The sequence below is a fragment of the Takifugu flavidus genome, chromosome 8 (genome assembly GCF_003711565.1).
Source record: "Takifugu flavidus isolate HTHZ2018 chromosome 8, ASM371156v2, whole genome shotgun sequence".
Taxonomy (NCBI): Eukaryota; Metazoa; Chordata; class Actinopteri; order Tetraodontiformes; family Tetraodontidae; genus Takifugu; species Takifugu flavidus.
This window is the reverse complement of record NC_079527.1, coordinates 9,858,591-9,873,967: the sequence shown is the minus strand read 5'-3', so window position 1 is coordinate 9,873,967 and position 15,377 is coordinate 9,858,591. Positions and strand designations below refer to the sequence as shown.

General features: G+C 46.4%; 1 protein-coding gene across 2 annotated transcripts in view; it reads left to right on the top strand.

The window, feature by feature from the left end:
- LOC130530543 (ERC protein 2-like) overlaps window positions 1-15,377 on the top strand; it is a 109,065-nt gene that overhangs the window by 22,544 nt on the left and 71,144 nt on the right. For both annotated transcript variants that reach the window (XM_057041795.1, XM_057041796.1), the window contains exons 6-8: window positions 1,025-1,192; window positions 10,840-10,977; window positions 13,256-13,444. In XM_057041795.1, the coding sequence (XP_056897775.1) occupies window positions 1,025-1,192; window positions 10,840-10,977; window positions 13,256-13,444 (495 nt within the window). The remainder of the gene's footprint in view (window positions 1-1,024; window positions 1,193-10,839; window positions 10,978-13,255; window positions 13,445-15,377) is intronic.

The following is a 15,377-nucleotide window of genomic DNA, read 5'->3' as shown; positions in this document are numbered from 1 at the left end:
GTAACACCGGTCCTCACAGAAACATACAATCCTGGAACGTCATAGCTGGCAAATGTCCTCCCCCTTGGCCTGGGCCCTGAAACAGTTTCTTACACCAACATGTCACTTCGTCTCTCCGCAGGACTCAAACCTATAAACGGCAATAGGAAAACTCCTGTAGAGTTCGAAGCGCAGCTGTTGGGAGGTAATATGGCAGCCTGGAGCAGGGAGAGAGGGATAGATTTGGCCGTGGGGAGGAATAATTGGAGCGGAAATTAAAGAAGAGTGAGGTTAATAACCTTGATGTGTTAGCTGTCCGTCATCCCGGCGTGAGTCCATCTGATAAAGCCGCGCTGCGTTTCCTCTGGTGGAGGTCAGCCAGTGGACGAGCCGCGCCACTCACTTCCCAGCGTCTCTCACTGGTGTCTCTCCAGCTGCTGATTAAATCAACCCTCTCTTGTCACCACTCTTCTTTAACGTACCGCGCCTGGCGTTGTTGAAGTCCTCAAGAGGGTATTAGCAGGGGTGGCCGAGCTAACGTGGCCCAATGTTCCAGCTCAGGTGAGCCAGCTGGGATTCCCTCGCAGGCCTCTCTTTTACATTCCTACCAAATGGGGCGCTGGGGCTTTTCTGTCATTCTTTGTCTTGCCATTGAAAAACACGCCTACAGCACACATGCACTTACTGTACGTCGCGAGGGTCAAGCACTAGACATAACTGTATGTGCGGAGGATTAGTGGCAGGGCTCGCTGTTTGGAGTGCTTGTCTGCCAGAGAAGCAGGATGAGATAAACTCCTCGTCATCTTACGCCTCGGGGTCCCGGCCTGCTGCTAATGTTACATCTTGACAGGAGCCTTCTGTGCTGCTGGAGCTCACGCAGAGGCCTAATCCTACCTGTCAGCTCATTTTTCACCCCAAGTGTCCTTCATCTACATCGTAATCAGGGCTGTGATTCGGGTTTCTGTTTTAAATCGATGCTGTTTTATGATTCGTCGGCATTTACAAACTGAACAATAATCCTTCCCGCCGCGTTGGCGTCTCGCAGGTCGATGCTCTACGTGTGCGGCTGGAGGAGAAGGAGCAGTTCCTGACCAAGAAGACCAAACAGCTGCAGGACCTGACGGACGAGAAGAGCACGCTGACGGGAGAGATCCGAGATCTGAAAGACATGCTGGACGTGAAGGAGAGGAAGGTTAACGTCCTACAGAAGAAGGTAACTGAATCCAGCTCGCCATTCAACTGATGCGGAGCCAGACCCAAAGTACTTGGTATTTACTCTAAGAATATATTTAATCCCTAAATTGTTAGTGTTTTGACTATAAAATGGGCCCACAAAGACCGCTCCAAGGAGAAAGTGATTATTGGATATTGGCTTCTGGTGAATGACTGCAGCCCTATTCAGCTGCAGCCTAATGGAAACACAATGTTACAATAAAGTTAGCAAGTTCTGATTACAAGTCAAATGAAGTTTATCCTTGATAAATAAATAGTTCTTTAATGTCAATTATCTATTTCCTTTCCTCTCAATATATACGCCAGTCAAAGCTATTAAATAACTTTCATAGCGAGAAAGAAAGCAAGACAAATATTTGAAAGTGACAGCTTTATTGACTCTCACCGTATCAGGTGACTTTCTGTGGTTGATCGGTCATATTGGAAATGGATTTTCTCTGCTGGTTCGGGCCACCAGATCGTGTTGCCTGGATTCTGAACGTATGAGACAAAAGTGAGAGTGTTTGTTATATGAATCAGTCAGTGATTCATGGGCGATACATTCGGGTCATAAGTGCTTTCACACGGAGCTTGGAAATGTTGTTTACACCTGCCCTCTCTGTCTCTCTCTCTCTCTCTCACACACACACACACACACACACACTCGCACCATATCTCCAAGGCCTTAATGACTTTTATAAAGTCAGTTATTAAGACGGGGCTATGAGACCACCTGGGGTGCTCACGTTGGAAGTTCCCCCCATAGACTAATTAGACACACGTAAAGGTTCCCTCTGAACTTTCTTGTTTCCTCTCACGTCCTCAAATTAGCTCTCCCTCGCCCTCTTCCCCGGCTCCCCCTCACTGGGTTTAATGAGCCGGGTCTCCAAAGGTCACATGCATCGCCAGCAATCAGTGCATATGTGTGTGCCGCCGGACCGGCATTCATACGTCCAAATGCATTTTTATGTTGCCGTGACCTGGAGGTGTTTGTGTTTATCCTGTTTGACTGGCTGTCCACCCCGCGCTGGAGGCTACTCTGCTGGTTTCATCCCAGTTAAAGAGCTCGTTTGATGGGGATAAAGGAACCGCCGCTCCGCCGCCATCTTTTCTAAACTCTGTCCTGTGTCCATATAAGATGGTAAAGAAGACATGGAAGGTTCCTGAGTCTGTCACCAGCAGTGACAGCGTTTCTTTATCCCCCCCAGTCTACAAATCTTGCTCTGATTCACTGGTAAAATGGTCACTCAACTGTTGGTGGAGCTGAAAAAAAGAGTGTTTTTCTACTCCGACCACATTCCGACTGGTTTTCCATGTGTCCAAACAACGGAGGAGCACAGGATGACACACTGTTTTCTTTTTCACCACTCGTTCTCAGTTTAGCTACATGAGTCCTATTCAAACCAAACTTTTCCTTCTGTTTTGTGAAGGTTTGTAAAATTTCCCGTGCCGCGGCCCAAAGAGGTGAACCCGTAACTGTTTCTTCCCTGAACTCTGGTTTGGTTGGTTTGTGGCGTGAAGAGCAATGGAAGTTATGGCTCAAAGGCAGTGCACCATGGGTAAAAGCCTCTCTGTAACCACTGGAACACACCTTAGCCTCTTACATTCTTCGGGACCTGGCCTTGTCCTCCTGTGACGTCAACAATTCCCTAATAGAACTTCCTGCCTTTATCTTAGGCACGCAGTTTATGTGTGTTTATGTGTGTTTGTATTTCATGCTGCTTACAGAGTGGACGATGGAACTTTAGTTTTCCCTGAGCAACAAATTTCTAAGCTACAATAAGAGGCGGCTGATTTCTCTATAGAAGGGAAGGTGCCCCTGTGCTTCATGCGTCACACAGCTTCAGTTTTCATCCTGACTGCTCAAGTGTTCCTTAGCTCTGTCTCATGACAGGTTTCCTCTGACACGTCCTCTCTGAGCTCCCCTTTATTGACCTCACGACCATTTTCCATCAGCAGCGACCAGACGTGTTGAGGAAGAGACATCGTTCTGACATTACACCCACAAGTTAAGTCTTCTTAAGCCCGCGACCTTCGCTCCGCACCCAGGATAATCGCCCCGACATCGTCAGCACTTAGCGATATGGTATTATCGTCGGCCCGTCCAGTGTCAGAGCCAAACACTCCAGTTTGGCGCGCCTCGGGTTGGAATCAGATTTAAACAGCGTACTGTCAGCAGCTTTCAGAGAGGATCTGCAACAGTCTAACATTTCATTTTCCACCGTGAGCTCAGTTTATGTCTCGGGTTTTAACCTGAACACTTAAACTACTCAACATTGCTGCATTTGTCAGTTGTCGTTGAATTCACGGAGGTCCAACAGGGGAGGGGGGGGAGGGGGAGGGGGGCGGGCGCCGTCGACAGCTACCTTGTTAGGGCTCTATTTTGAGCCTTATTGATCCTAACATTTACATGCTCAATCTAATTTAAACAATTACAAACTGAAATTTAAAAAGGTTGAAAAATCCCTCTCGCCCCCCCCGCAGAAACAGTGGACGCTCTGTTCAAACCCCTAATCTACGAGACCGTGACCAATGTATAATGACGCATTTATTTATTTACTTTTTAGTTTGTGGTTCCGATCTTTCTTTAGCTTGGGGGGGGGGGGGGGGGGGGGGGACAGGCAGGAGGGTTTTGGTGTGGTTTTGGCGTACATGTGTTATTCATGTTCAAACATTGAGGTTGTCTCCATCCATATTCATGCCTTTAGAAAGGCATGCTCTGTGCATGGAAGTCTGGTATCCACTGTCACTGACATCTGTGGTGACCACGTGGAGGGATATACGATTACGCCGGCCCATCCCGCCTGTGTGTGTGTGTGTGTGTGTGTGTGTGTGTTGTGTGTGTGTGTGTGTGTGTGTGTGTGTGTGTGGGATGCCCTTTACACAAGAGGCTCTGTTAGTTATGATATTGTCCGAGACTTCCTTGGGAGGGCCCAGCTCTGTTTTAGTGCCAGAGTCTTTCAGCGCCTGCTCTGACCCGGTGTCATCGCCAGCTCTCGCGCGGTGTCATCAGCGCGGCACAGCCTTTGATTGTGAGGAAAAATAGAGGGCGCACGGGGGAGATAAATAGAGATGGTTCCTGGCCCTCCGTGTTTCCTGCGTCTCCTCTTTGATCTCCCTCTTTCTCCATGGAGAAGTTGCTCCACTGTCCATTCATTATTCTTCATTTTCTCTGACCTGTGCTCCGCGTTTGTGCCCTTTGTTGAATCGGCCAGCCCGTGTACCATCTAATTATTATTAATGTCATATTTATTCGACCAGAAACGTGTAACCATGTAGACTCATACTGACCATGCTTTCTAAATTAAAAAGAAAAGAAAACTCTGTGGCCTTTTCTCTTCCTCCTAACACACTTCCCCCAAAACAACACTGGGACTTTTGAGCCTGATGCATATGGATGGCAGGGGAACCGCCGCATGTTGATAGAAAGGAAAATATTAGTTCAGTGCTGGCACAGTGGTAAACTTTATTATCCCACAAGGGGAAATTCATGTGGTCATACACATTTCAGTTAAAACACAAGGTTGACCCTGACCTTGACCACTGGCACATGTTTGGTGTGTGTGTGAGTGTGTGACTGTGTTACAGAGAGCTTTTTCTGGCAAAAACACTAACCTTGTCTGGACCAGTAGTTCTCCTGGGGACCGACGACTGGTCTTAATATGGCAAAACTTTAAAAAAAGTACATCCGACGCCCCGGTTAGAGCTTCGCTACGAGTTAAGGTTACGCTAATGTTAGGGTAAGACGGCAGTTGGTCAGGGTTAGCATGATGGCTGCACACAAGGAATGGGAGGAAACAACATACTGATTTCAGTTAGAATATGAAGAAAAATCCTGACCACTGCTACGTGTTTGAGTTGTTTGTTTTCTTTGATAGCAAATTGTAATTATGTATGCGATCATTGCGGCTTATAATAGCGATAGTACATAGTAGAAAATACTTTTATTTTTGTCATTTTGTCCACAGGTGCATCATTTCAAATTGTTTTCACAAAACTAAATACGTGATTGAAATATCTGACACACATTAAAAGTGTTGAGATGGAAACATTTCCATTCCAGGCCACTAGATGATGCTGTGGCAACAACACATGCACGCGCAAAACGAGTACTAGCTGCAACCGTAGTGCACATGTGCAGGTGCCTCTTGGCTGAGAAAACTTGTTTTCTCTTTTATCCTAACTAGCAGCCAAAAAGTGACAGAAATGTCGCCTTTTCACCCGCGATTGTAGCTGCAGGTACCTGCTCTGAGAGACATTTGATGGAGGATTTCTATCAGCTTTGCGGCTTAAATGTGTAGGATCCTAAAGACTCCCTCCATGTTATTTCCTCTTTTATCTCTTTTATGGAAATAAATTGGAGACGTGTAGCCGCCTGCAAAGCTGCTGAAGCACCGGGGTCATTAATGATGATCTCTATCAAAATTCACAAATAGCACTGACATGTTGGTGCCCCCAGAGGGTCACCCAGGTGAGTAATTGTGTGCCTCTTACTGCCTCACAAAGGACGTGGCTGCATTTGTACCGTCTGTGAACCTGCGTACGTGATCGTGATAGATCTGCGATGGGGGCCGCCGATGCCTTTCACGGCCTAATAGATCCCATCTGACCAATCACGGCAAAGAGACCCGTTTACAGATAAGCGGAGAGGAGGGGAGCTTTCAGTAAACAGCCTGCGATCTGCACCCCCAACCCCCCTTCCCCACCGCTGCACCCCCCCCTGCTATCAGCAATCAGACAGGGTGAAGGGTGAACGCTGGAGGGTGGCTGATTGGAGCCAGGCTTCACATCAGTCAAGACAAACCCGGTGTTAGACCACATGTCGAGAAATCTGTTAGACTCTCCATTTGATGGAAAACTCACTTCTTCCTTTCTCTCTTTCTTTGGAGAGGCTCCACACAAAAGAGCACCATTAATACTAATGGCGCTGAAGGCAGAGGACTTAAGCGTTGAGGTAATTACCCAGCAATCACTGCAGAATCCTGTAGCTGAAGGGGGCTCCGATAGGGTCTTGAGCTTAAAGAGCAGGGACATGGATCAACTCAGCCCGCACACACGCTCATGAACTAAGCTTTCACAAATGCAATAGGTCTTCCTGCCAGTGGGTTGGAGAGTCTCTCTCCGCTCACGTCAACCTGCAGAAATCACAGTAAAAACAACACTCACTTTGTTCCTGTGCATTTCTGCCTCTGTGATTGTAGGTGGCTGATGTACCGATGTGCACCGATGGAGTGGAGGGTGGGGGGTCGTTTATGTAAAAGAGTTTTGAAGGAATGTGCGAGAGTGAGCAGAAGAACGTCAGCTTACAGTTTACTGCAGCTCCTGTTGTCTTAGCCTGTCCTGGCCCAGCATTCATGATAATCATCAGTCTAATTGTGTGTGTGTGTGTGTGTGTGTGTGTGTCATCAAGCTTTCTAAATATTTTTATTTAATTTGCCATGAAATAGGTGTCTAGAGTAGCCATTTAAAAAGTTAAGGAAAACAAGAGTGGTGAAGTCAGGAAAACACACACACACACACACACACACACAGGCACACATGCACACACACACAGTAAAGCTGTATACTGATTAACAAGTGCCTGGTTAGAGTCGGAATAATAGCAGGGAAATAGTGCAGAACGTTCAGTGAGTTTACTATAAATGGCATTTAAAATTCAGGTTCCTTCATAACAGGGAAGTCCCTTTTGTTCTTAAGTAAAAGAAAAGCTTTTGCAATGTGAATTCATGTCTTTGGGGAGGGTGGGCCAATGCCAGACTATTCCCTGCCTGAGAGAAATAATTACGCAATACGTTTCAGAAAACCGTGACTTTGAAAACCTTGGTATCGGACCCCTCGTCTTCCTCCCTCTCCCGGGCACCACTCGTCTTATGAGGTCATTGTGCTTGGTTGTTCTGGTCCATAACAGATGGGTAATGGCCCCTTGAGCAAAGCAGCGTGACATCAGGAAGGTCACTGGAGGGGAGAAGGGAGAGGTGTCACTTCCTGCTTTCAGGGTCACTGTGTGACACCGTCCCATTTCCATCGGGTGACCTCTGCAGTGATCTGATGGCTTCATGGTTAATGGTGGCACTTCTTTATCAGCTCATTTGTCTGGCGCGTATTTCCCGATAAGGTTCATTTTTCTTTTACACCCTATTAGGTGATGCTGAGTATATCTAGTAAATCAACTTCAGAAACAGAAAAATGGTCCAATTACATGAGGACACACGTGCCCCTCAGAAAACTACCGCAAGGGGGCGCCAGTGGACTCATTATGGCGCCTTCCTCCCCCCCCACAGACAAAGATAGAGTGGTGGTCGGAAGTGGTGGCAGGCCAGGGGTTACAAGAAGTGCAGGCACACCCTTCTCACATTGAAAAGGTCACTGTTGACTCCGCTTTTTGCAACAGAAACGTGTTTATCTTTGAAAAAGAGATGGGAACCCAGTGTTGATGTTGTACTCCTAAATCTTAGGACTTGAGGTCCTCAAGTATGAAATATGTCTTTTTATGAATCTTTTCTGACCTAGATTTTTTTAGTATATGCATGCGTGTGTATGTGTGCCTCGATGATTTTGTGTGTGTGTGTGTGTGTTGTGTGTGTGTGTGTGTGTGTCCATCTGGGTTTTACAACCCTTTGGGTCATATTTTTAGAAGTGATGACATATTCTAAGAAGTGAGTTGCAGCTCAGAAAATGGATTGTTTGGTATTTTTGAGATACAAATGATTGTATTTCTATGGTGGTCAAGCTCCACATCAGCCTTTGTGCAGATGTTACTCCTCCAGGGTCTGCAGGATTCTAGTTCTTAGTTTAGTTGGAAGACAGATGGGCCGTCCAGGACTGTGGTCCTGGTCTGGAACAGGCTGATTTCACAATTGTGATTTTTCACGACACACACGTGCCCCGCCGTTGTTTTTACTATCATCTTCTTGTCCCGTGGCAACTATTTAATACTGACCAAAAGAAAAAACACCTCCAAACCAGTAGGGAGAAGGTCCCATTTGTCAGCTTGACAATGGTTATAAAAGCTAAATATTTCTTCCTCAGGCGATTCTTCACTTCACTTCTGCATCTTTTGGTTCAGGAGACAGAGTTAAGTTGCAGAACGCTTCAGAAAGCACTGTTTAACTTCCAGTTACTGTTCAGTGTATAATCTATACTCAACTCCTTGAACTGAGTATATGCTTCACTTTAATGGTGGAACTTTACCACAGGATAAGGAGGCAGAGACAGGGTCAACACATCTGTGAGGAAAAACCAGAACAGAGAGTGAGAAAGACCTTTTTTAAACCCTTGAGGTGCAAGATCTTCTGTGAGGGTCCCATCATAGCACAGTGGAAGGTCCTGAGGGTGCAATTCCAGGATCAGGAGTCAGTTCTGACAGGACGTTTTTTTGAATGTTACACCAGCTCACATCAGCTGCTGGAAGTCTAGTTCCTCTGTTAGTAATTTTGTATCCAAACTTCTTCTGAGCTCCTTTACATGGCTGATCTAAATAAATCTTGTTACCGATGCTGCTCTGGGGATCTTTCTGCTGCATCTCTCAGTTTATCCCATTTCTCTGTTAGCATGCGGATCCTCAGGGAGGGGTTGTATCCGTTTCTAGGATTTACACAACTGCTGGTGTAGTGCATGTAAACAATCTTTAACTGAACCTCTCCTGACGGAACTGGAACCGATAACACAACCAGCTGATTTAGAGTCCATTTACACGATGCTTTGTGGAACTGGAAATAATAATGATAAGCCTGTACTGTTTACTGTGTACTGCAAACTGTTCATATATAGATAAATAAAATGTGTTTTGGAAGTCCGGTCTGGTGAGCTGGACTGGGAGCTACAAAGTCAAGGTCATTCAAAGGTAACTGTGCATCAACACTCCCTTTTAAAAGCAGAGCCTATCAATTTGTCGATAAAGTTATCTGAGTGAAAACAGTGTGGTTGTAAACAGTGCAGAGTGTGTAGGAGGACAGGGTCCATACCTCACTGCCGGGCCATAGGATAACTGTAGCTGCATATAAGGTAGGTGGTCTGCTCTGCCCATGTTGGTGATAAGACCGTGTGTGTGTGTGTGTGTGTGTGTGTGTGTGAAAGCGAGAAAGGGGGAGATGTGGGAGTATAGCTTGACGTAAAGCCTCATACACCAAGAGATAAAATGACTGTTCTCATCATAACACTTCTGCTACTGGAAGGGAGGCCTCTCTCTGTCTTTCTTAGTCTCTTTACCCCTCTCTCCCCCTCTCCCACATAGGCATGGAGCAACCCTGCACCTCGCCTGTCCACAAAAGGCATTCCTCATCCAGTGCTTTCTGACAGAATTCCTCGCCTTCGTTCCCATATCCGTGACTCACATGTGCTCATCTGACAATCCCCTGTTAAAGTGAAGCGAAATGTTTTTCTTCTGCACGATTTCACAGCGGTCCCGGCGATGAGGCTAAATACTTCATCAGGGACTTGTTATTTTGCGCGGCCAGGCCAAAGCAAACTTGAGTCCACTGTAGAACCTAATCATTTATCCGGGACCAGAGGCGACATGCCCGATTCAGCCTGAATTCGGGCTATGTGGTAGAGACGGACAGGAAGCTGGGGTATAGAAGAGCTTTAGTCGCGTATCCCCCTCCTCTGTACATCATCTGAGACCAGCATGTTCCACCATCGGGTGTTGTGTTTAGGTTCTACATGTCTTCAGTGCAGCAGCAGGACATCTCACACCCATGAATACCCAGAAAACTCTAGGGAACTTTGCACTCATCCTGTAAGCTTTCCCATCATTCCCAAAAGGCCTTAATTCCTCTGCCGCTTGAATACCGAAGCCCTGAGCTCGGCTGCGTAATGACCGTCATTAACCTATCAAGATCTGCTCCGGGAGCCACATCGTCACCCCTCGCTCCAACCAAGACGGCCACCTCACGTCTGCGCCCTGGCCTCTGGGGTGCGAGAGAACACCAAAGCCCACTGACTAATTGGAATCATTTGTAAAATAGCTCGGGAGATTTCGGACATTATCTGTCCATACACCCATGACTGGAATGTTGCATTTCTCTCTTTGTTGAGGAAGCGACACTCAGCAGAGGTCAAACTTGGTATTCATGTGTTACAGAAGACCTTGAATGGCACTTTGTACGATTGCGGGAAGACCACAAAAGCCACCAAGCTGGAGAGCAGGAAATAGATGTTTTTACCCCAGCAGGTCTCAAAGAATCTCCCACAGTCCATCAACATTTCAAACAGACCTTTTTTCTTTCTATCGTCATGATGTTAATTCAGATTTTATGAGCCTTTGAGCAAATCTCTGCGCCCTGTCACCAGATGTGCTGTCCCTTTGTAACTAATTTGTAGACCTCTTGAGTTTCATTGCTCTGTGTCCAACTCCAGCAGCATCTGCTAGTGTTTTGTTTGCTACAGCCGGGAGTGTTTTGTGTCCATGCCTGTGTCTTTGTGTGTTTTTCTAACTCCGTATTGATCGAATAAAAAGCCACTGAACACGATAACTGCTGCGATTCCACCGCCGGTACGGCGGCGCGAGGTTAGCCGCAGACACAGAGACCCAGTGTGCAGAATTAAGCCAGGCCTGGAGCATTTACCTTCCTGTGTTGTCACGGATCTCGTCTTGACCCGAACCGTTGAGGCTTCTGATAATTCCCTGTCCCGTCGCTCTCTTTGTAGATCGAGAATCTGTTGGAGCAGCTGAAGGATAAGGACAAACAGCTGGCTGGTTTGAGGGAAAGAGTCCAGGGCCTTCAAACCGACTCCAGCAACACCGACACGGCTCTGGCCACACTGGAGGAGGCACTGTCCGAAAAGGTACCAACAAGTCATTGAGCCGCCATATTTGAAGGCTGAAGCACACCAGCCTCCGTGCGTTAGGTTACGTGCATTTTTACATGAATCGCTGCAAAGCTTGTGGCCAAACGCTCTGACAGTAAGGAAGCAATTCAGGAACTGACAGAACACGAGGTCAAAGGTGAACAAAGGCCCAGGATTAGTCCATGTCTGTGACCCTTCCCTATGCAGGAGGAGTCCATTTATCGTAGAAGGGGAGGATGAAAGTTTTGACAAGGGGAGGGGATGAGAGGGGCGAGTGGCAGGAGAGGTGCAGTCATGATGGAGAAGGTGCTCACAGGATGGAGGGAAGGAGGGGTCAGAGGAGGGGAGGGAAGAGGTAGAGGAGCCATTTGTAACATTTGGAAGATCAGGGAATCAGGGAAGAAGCTGAGGTCCAAGATGAACCAACCAGAGCTGCAGGTTCAGACCAGGAACAATTAGTTAAAGAAAGTAGGTCTTCCCATGTTTTCAGCTCAAGAAGTAGCAAAATTAATTACTCACTCAAAGGGTTTCTGGGTTGTTCGTGCTGGTGGTATTTTTCTGCATTGTTTGCGATCTTTTCACTGGACCAGTATCAGCCTTTATTTCAGATTGGCTCGATCCAGCTGGCACCTGTTTCTGTACTGTGCTCTAATAAATCATTGCTTTGGGACTACGAGCCTCTGAAAGCTTCTTGTTTATGTTTGTTTGTATCATATAGTCCAGAAGAACACTGGTTTAGTTTTTGTTGGCACAGTTGCTTAAGAGTTTGTAGTTTCCAGTTGGGACATGAACAGATGTCCAGCGGTTGCATATGGTATTATAGAAGCTTTCTCCTTTATGCTGTCAGCTGTTGTTTGGCTGTTTCATGTGCTGCCAAGTGTACACACACCAAATCTGTGTGGTCCGTCCAACATGCCATCGAAATTACAAATAAGCCTAAGAAACACTGCTTGGACACTAATAATGTTCATATTTGTTTATATTTGAGTGGAGTCAAGTAATTTAATTTCACTGCTGCATGAACACCAGGATCGTCTAATAAAGCCAACAGGTGTCAGAACCTGGTCCATCCATCGTCTTCAGCTTGAACAAACTGTCAGTCCTGCTTCCCAAAGCAGACTCATGGACAGATTAGGCTAATGTCCCCTCCATGTGTCTGTCTATCAGAACAGCTGCTGGGGAGAGTCATTTGAAAACGGTAGTAAAATGTAGTCGGAGCGCAGATGATTTATAATGTGCAGAATCTGTTTGTTTTCAAGGGATCATTTCATTAACAAGCTCATTAGAAAACACGGAGAGAGTAAAAATGTTTATCTTGAATCTCACTCGCTCATTTAAGAAAGAATTAGTGAAATCTTGGGGTCATGTATATATATTAGAGTCACATTAACAATCTCAATCACCAAAATTTGTTTTGGTTGGGGACTTTGAAATGAACAGTATTTTAACGATGTTGCAATAAACCCCAGCCTCCATTTCTGTCTCTGTGCTTTTTTTGCTTTTTTTTTTGCCCAGAAACCACTTCTGATTCATCGTATATGTAATTCAGCTGTGATGAGGTGAACTTGGCGAACTTCTCAGCCTTTGCGGTCAGCGCAGGGTGTATGTAATGTGTTTACAAGAGCCAGTGCGTGTTGCTAATCACACACCCTGTCACAAACTTGTTCCCAGAGCCAGTTGCTAGCCACAGCGCTGTGGTTCTAATTAGCCGAGTCGAACCCTTCCTCGGGAGAGCTTGTGATTTGTGTGTGCACTCTGGTGTGTGTGTTTACGCTTGTCTGCGATGGTTTGTGTGCGAGTTTCTGTTGTGCTCCTCAATTAAGCATCATTGAGGCAGGTTTTATTATCACATCCTGCTCTCTTTTCCCAAAATCCAAACATCCTCGAAATATGCTACAATGCGGGGAAACAACCCGGGAACCGTGTACCATATGGTCCCTCGCTGCCTCTATTGTCTCCCTCTCTTCTCTCTCACCTCGCCATTTTGAAGCTAGTTAAAATATGACAGGCTCAGGTTGCTGATGTTTGGTTTTAACGCCTCATTGATCTACTATACTTGTGGAGACACCTGATAAAACGCCTTGGTAATAACTATAAAGCTGTTTAAACCATTTAAAACCAGCACTGTCATGGTTAGTTCCTTGACACTGTGTCAGGATTAAAAAAGCAACTGTAACGATCAACTCTGCAGATGTTGTTTCTGCATTTCACCAAATTCCACCCTCTTCTTCTTCTTGTTTCCTTCTTTTGCTTCATGATTCCTTTTTCCTCCCAGGAGAGAGTGATTGAGAACCTGCGTGAGCAGAAGGAGCGCGAGGACCGGACGCGGCTGGAGGAGCTGGATCAAATGCGGAAGGAGAACCAGGAGCTGAAGGACAAGCTCACGGCACTGCAGCCGCCGAGCGCATCCCAGAGCCAGGCTGCTAACCCCGGCGTGACCCAGAACCAGAGGCCCGACAGGGAGGTCGGTACAGATAAGTCCCTGTTGCAGAATGGATGTTGTGTTGATGACAGACGTCATCATCAATATTCTCAGATCATCCAAAACAAAATACAAATCACGGCAGAGGAAGGAGCGCGCTCGTATGAGCGCCATGGGCGGCCAATCAAAGCCGTTTGTCTGGTATGTGTTTTGATGGCAGGAATATTTCATTGCTCTCCAAATCATAACAGAAACGAACAAGCAGCAACAGCGCCAATTTCTGAATGGCCAAACACACAACGGGAGTCTGTACACATCGTAAAAATAGTAATAATGAGCACCTTTCTCACAGATCCGGAGCTGCCGAGCGCTTCGATTCAGCCTCACGACTCTTTATGATTATTCTTATTATACGAAAGAATTAAAAGAATTCAGTTTAGTGGATTTAATGTGCTCCTCCCAGGCTGTGTTTACACTGCTAACATCTACGGTAACTCCGATTCCACGCCCTTACCTCCCTGCGTGCAGACACAATTTTTTTTTTAGCGACTCCTTAGCCAAGGGCCTGCCCTTACTGCGTCCCCCAGGATAGAGGGATGAATTAAGGAGGAGTGATTTATGGACGGAGAAGATCCCTCTATTCCTTCCCTGGTGCCAAGTCAGAGGCTCTTTCTTTTTTCTTTACTGAGGCTTACAAGCCAGGACAGACTCTAGCTCTGCCTGATTTTATGAGCATGTTTTCTTCAACGCCAATAAAAAACAGATACGATTCTCCTCTCTGCAAAGATCATCATTTTTTGGGGATGTGGACGTGGTCATTTACAGACATTAGGTCACAGGTTTGATTGATGGAGGCGCCTTAATTCCTTTGATCTTTCATCCGCCGTCCCGATATTCTTCCCAAGTTGCTTCTGTGGCCATCAAATTAGAAATGAATTAGAAGGTGAAAATTCTTCAACTATATTAAGAGAAGAAAAGAAAATGCTGCTGAGGTAAGAGTCATTCAGTTCTGTTGAGGACTGAAAGCTCCATGTTGGTCACAACCATTGCCTGAACAAACGCCGTGTCCTCGTTTAACATTTCGGCCTCCAAAGCGACTGGAGACGCCTGGTTTATGTCCGACGAGTAGCCATTAGGCGCTCGTACAAATGCATGTTTGTGTTTGCCATCAGGTCACATACACTTGGTGGCCTTCATGCTGCATCTCCAGATGTTTGTATCGCTCGTCCAGACCCAGCTGCTCGCTGGGCTTCTCACCTCCCCCCTTCTCTCTGTTGACCCCAGAGCTTCCCCACATCCTCATCCACTTCTCATAAAGCTATTTGTTGACTCTGAGGTTAATAAAGGACATCCGAGCCTAAACGCTGCCTCTTCAAAGAGGACCACTGGAGGGAGGGACGACTCGAACCTCCGCAGAGGCAGTTTAGGATGAGTCAAGAGACAGTTTGGTCTCCTCGCAGCAGACAGACAGAGTTCTGTTTCTTGTTTCTGTTGTCGCTGCTCTCTGGTGATTGGTCACACGTGGGTGTCTGAACTGTTGAGACCAGACACTGAAATATGTAAACAGAAGATGGGAAAATCACATCTTGCTTTCTGACTGTATTTGTAACTGTATATTTGAAGTCTTTTCTCTCGTCTCATTGTTTTAAAAGCTCCGATTTTCAGGCTCAGATTTGCTTTGATGCTTCTGCACGAGCGCATCAGTTTAGGTGAAGGTAATGAAGACGAGCTGGCCTACGAAGCCGCTTTTTAGACCTTAAATGTTCCTTCTGTAGCCTTTTAATCAAGTTTCCACCCACCGGGGGCCTGTAGGATAGTACACTGTGTTTCGTAAACAGTTTAGCAGAATCCTCATCAGCGGATAAACACAGATGCAAATGCACGGGGTCGTCTGTGAAGGTTAGCAAACAGCAGCCTGGGCTATCAGAAGCTGGAGCTTTTATTAGCTTTTTTTTGCCTCGTCATGGTGTCATCA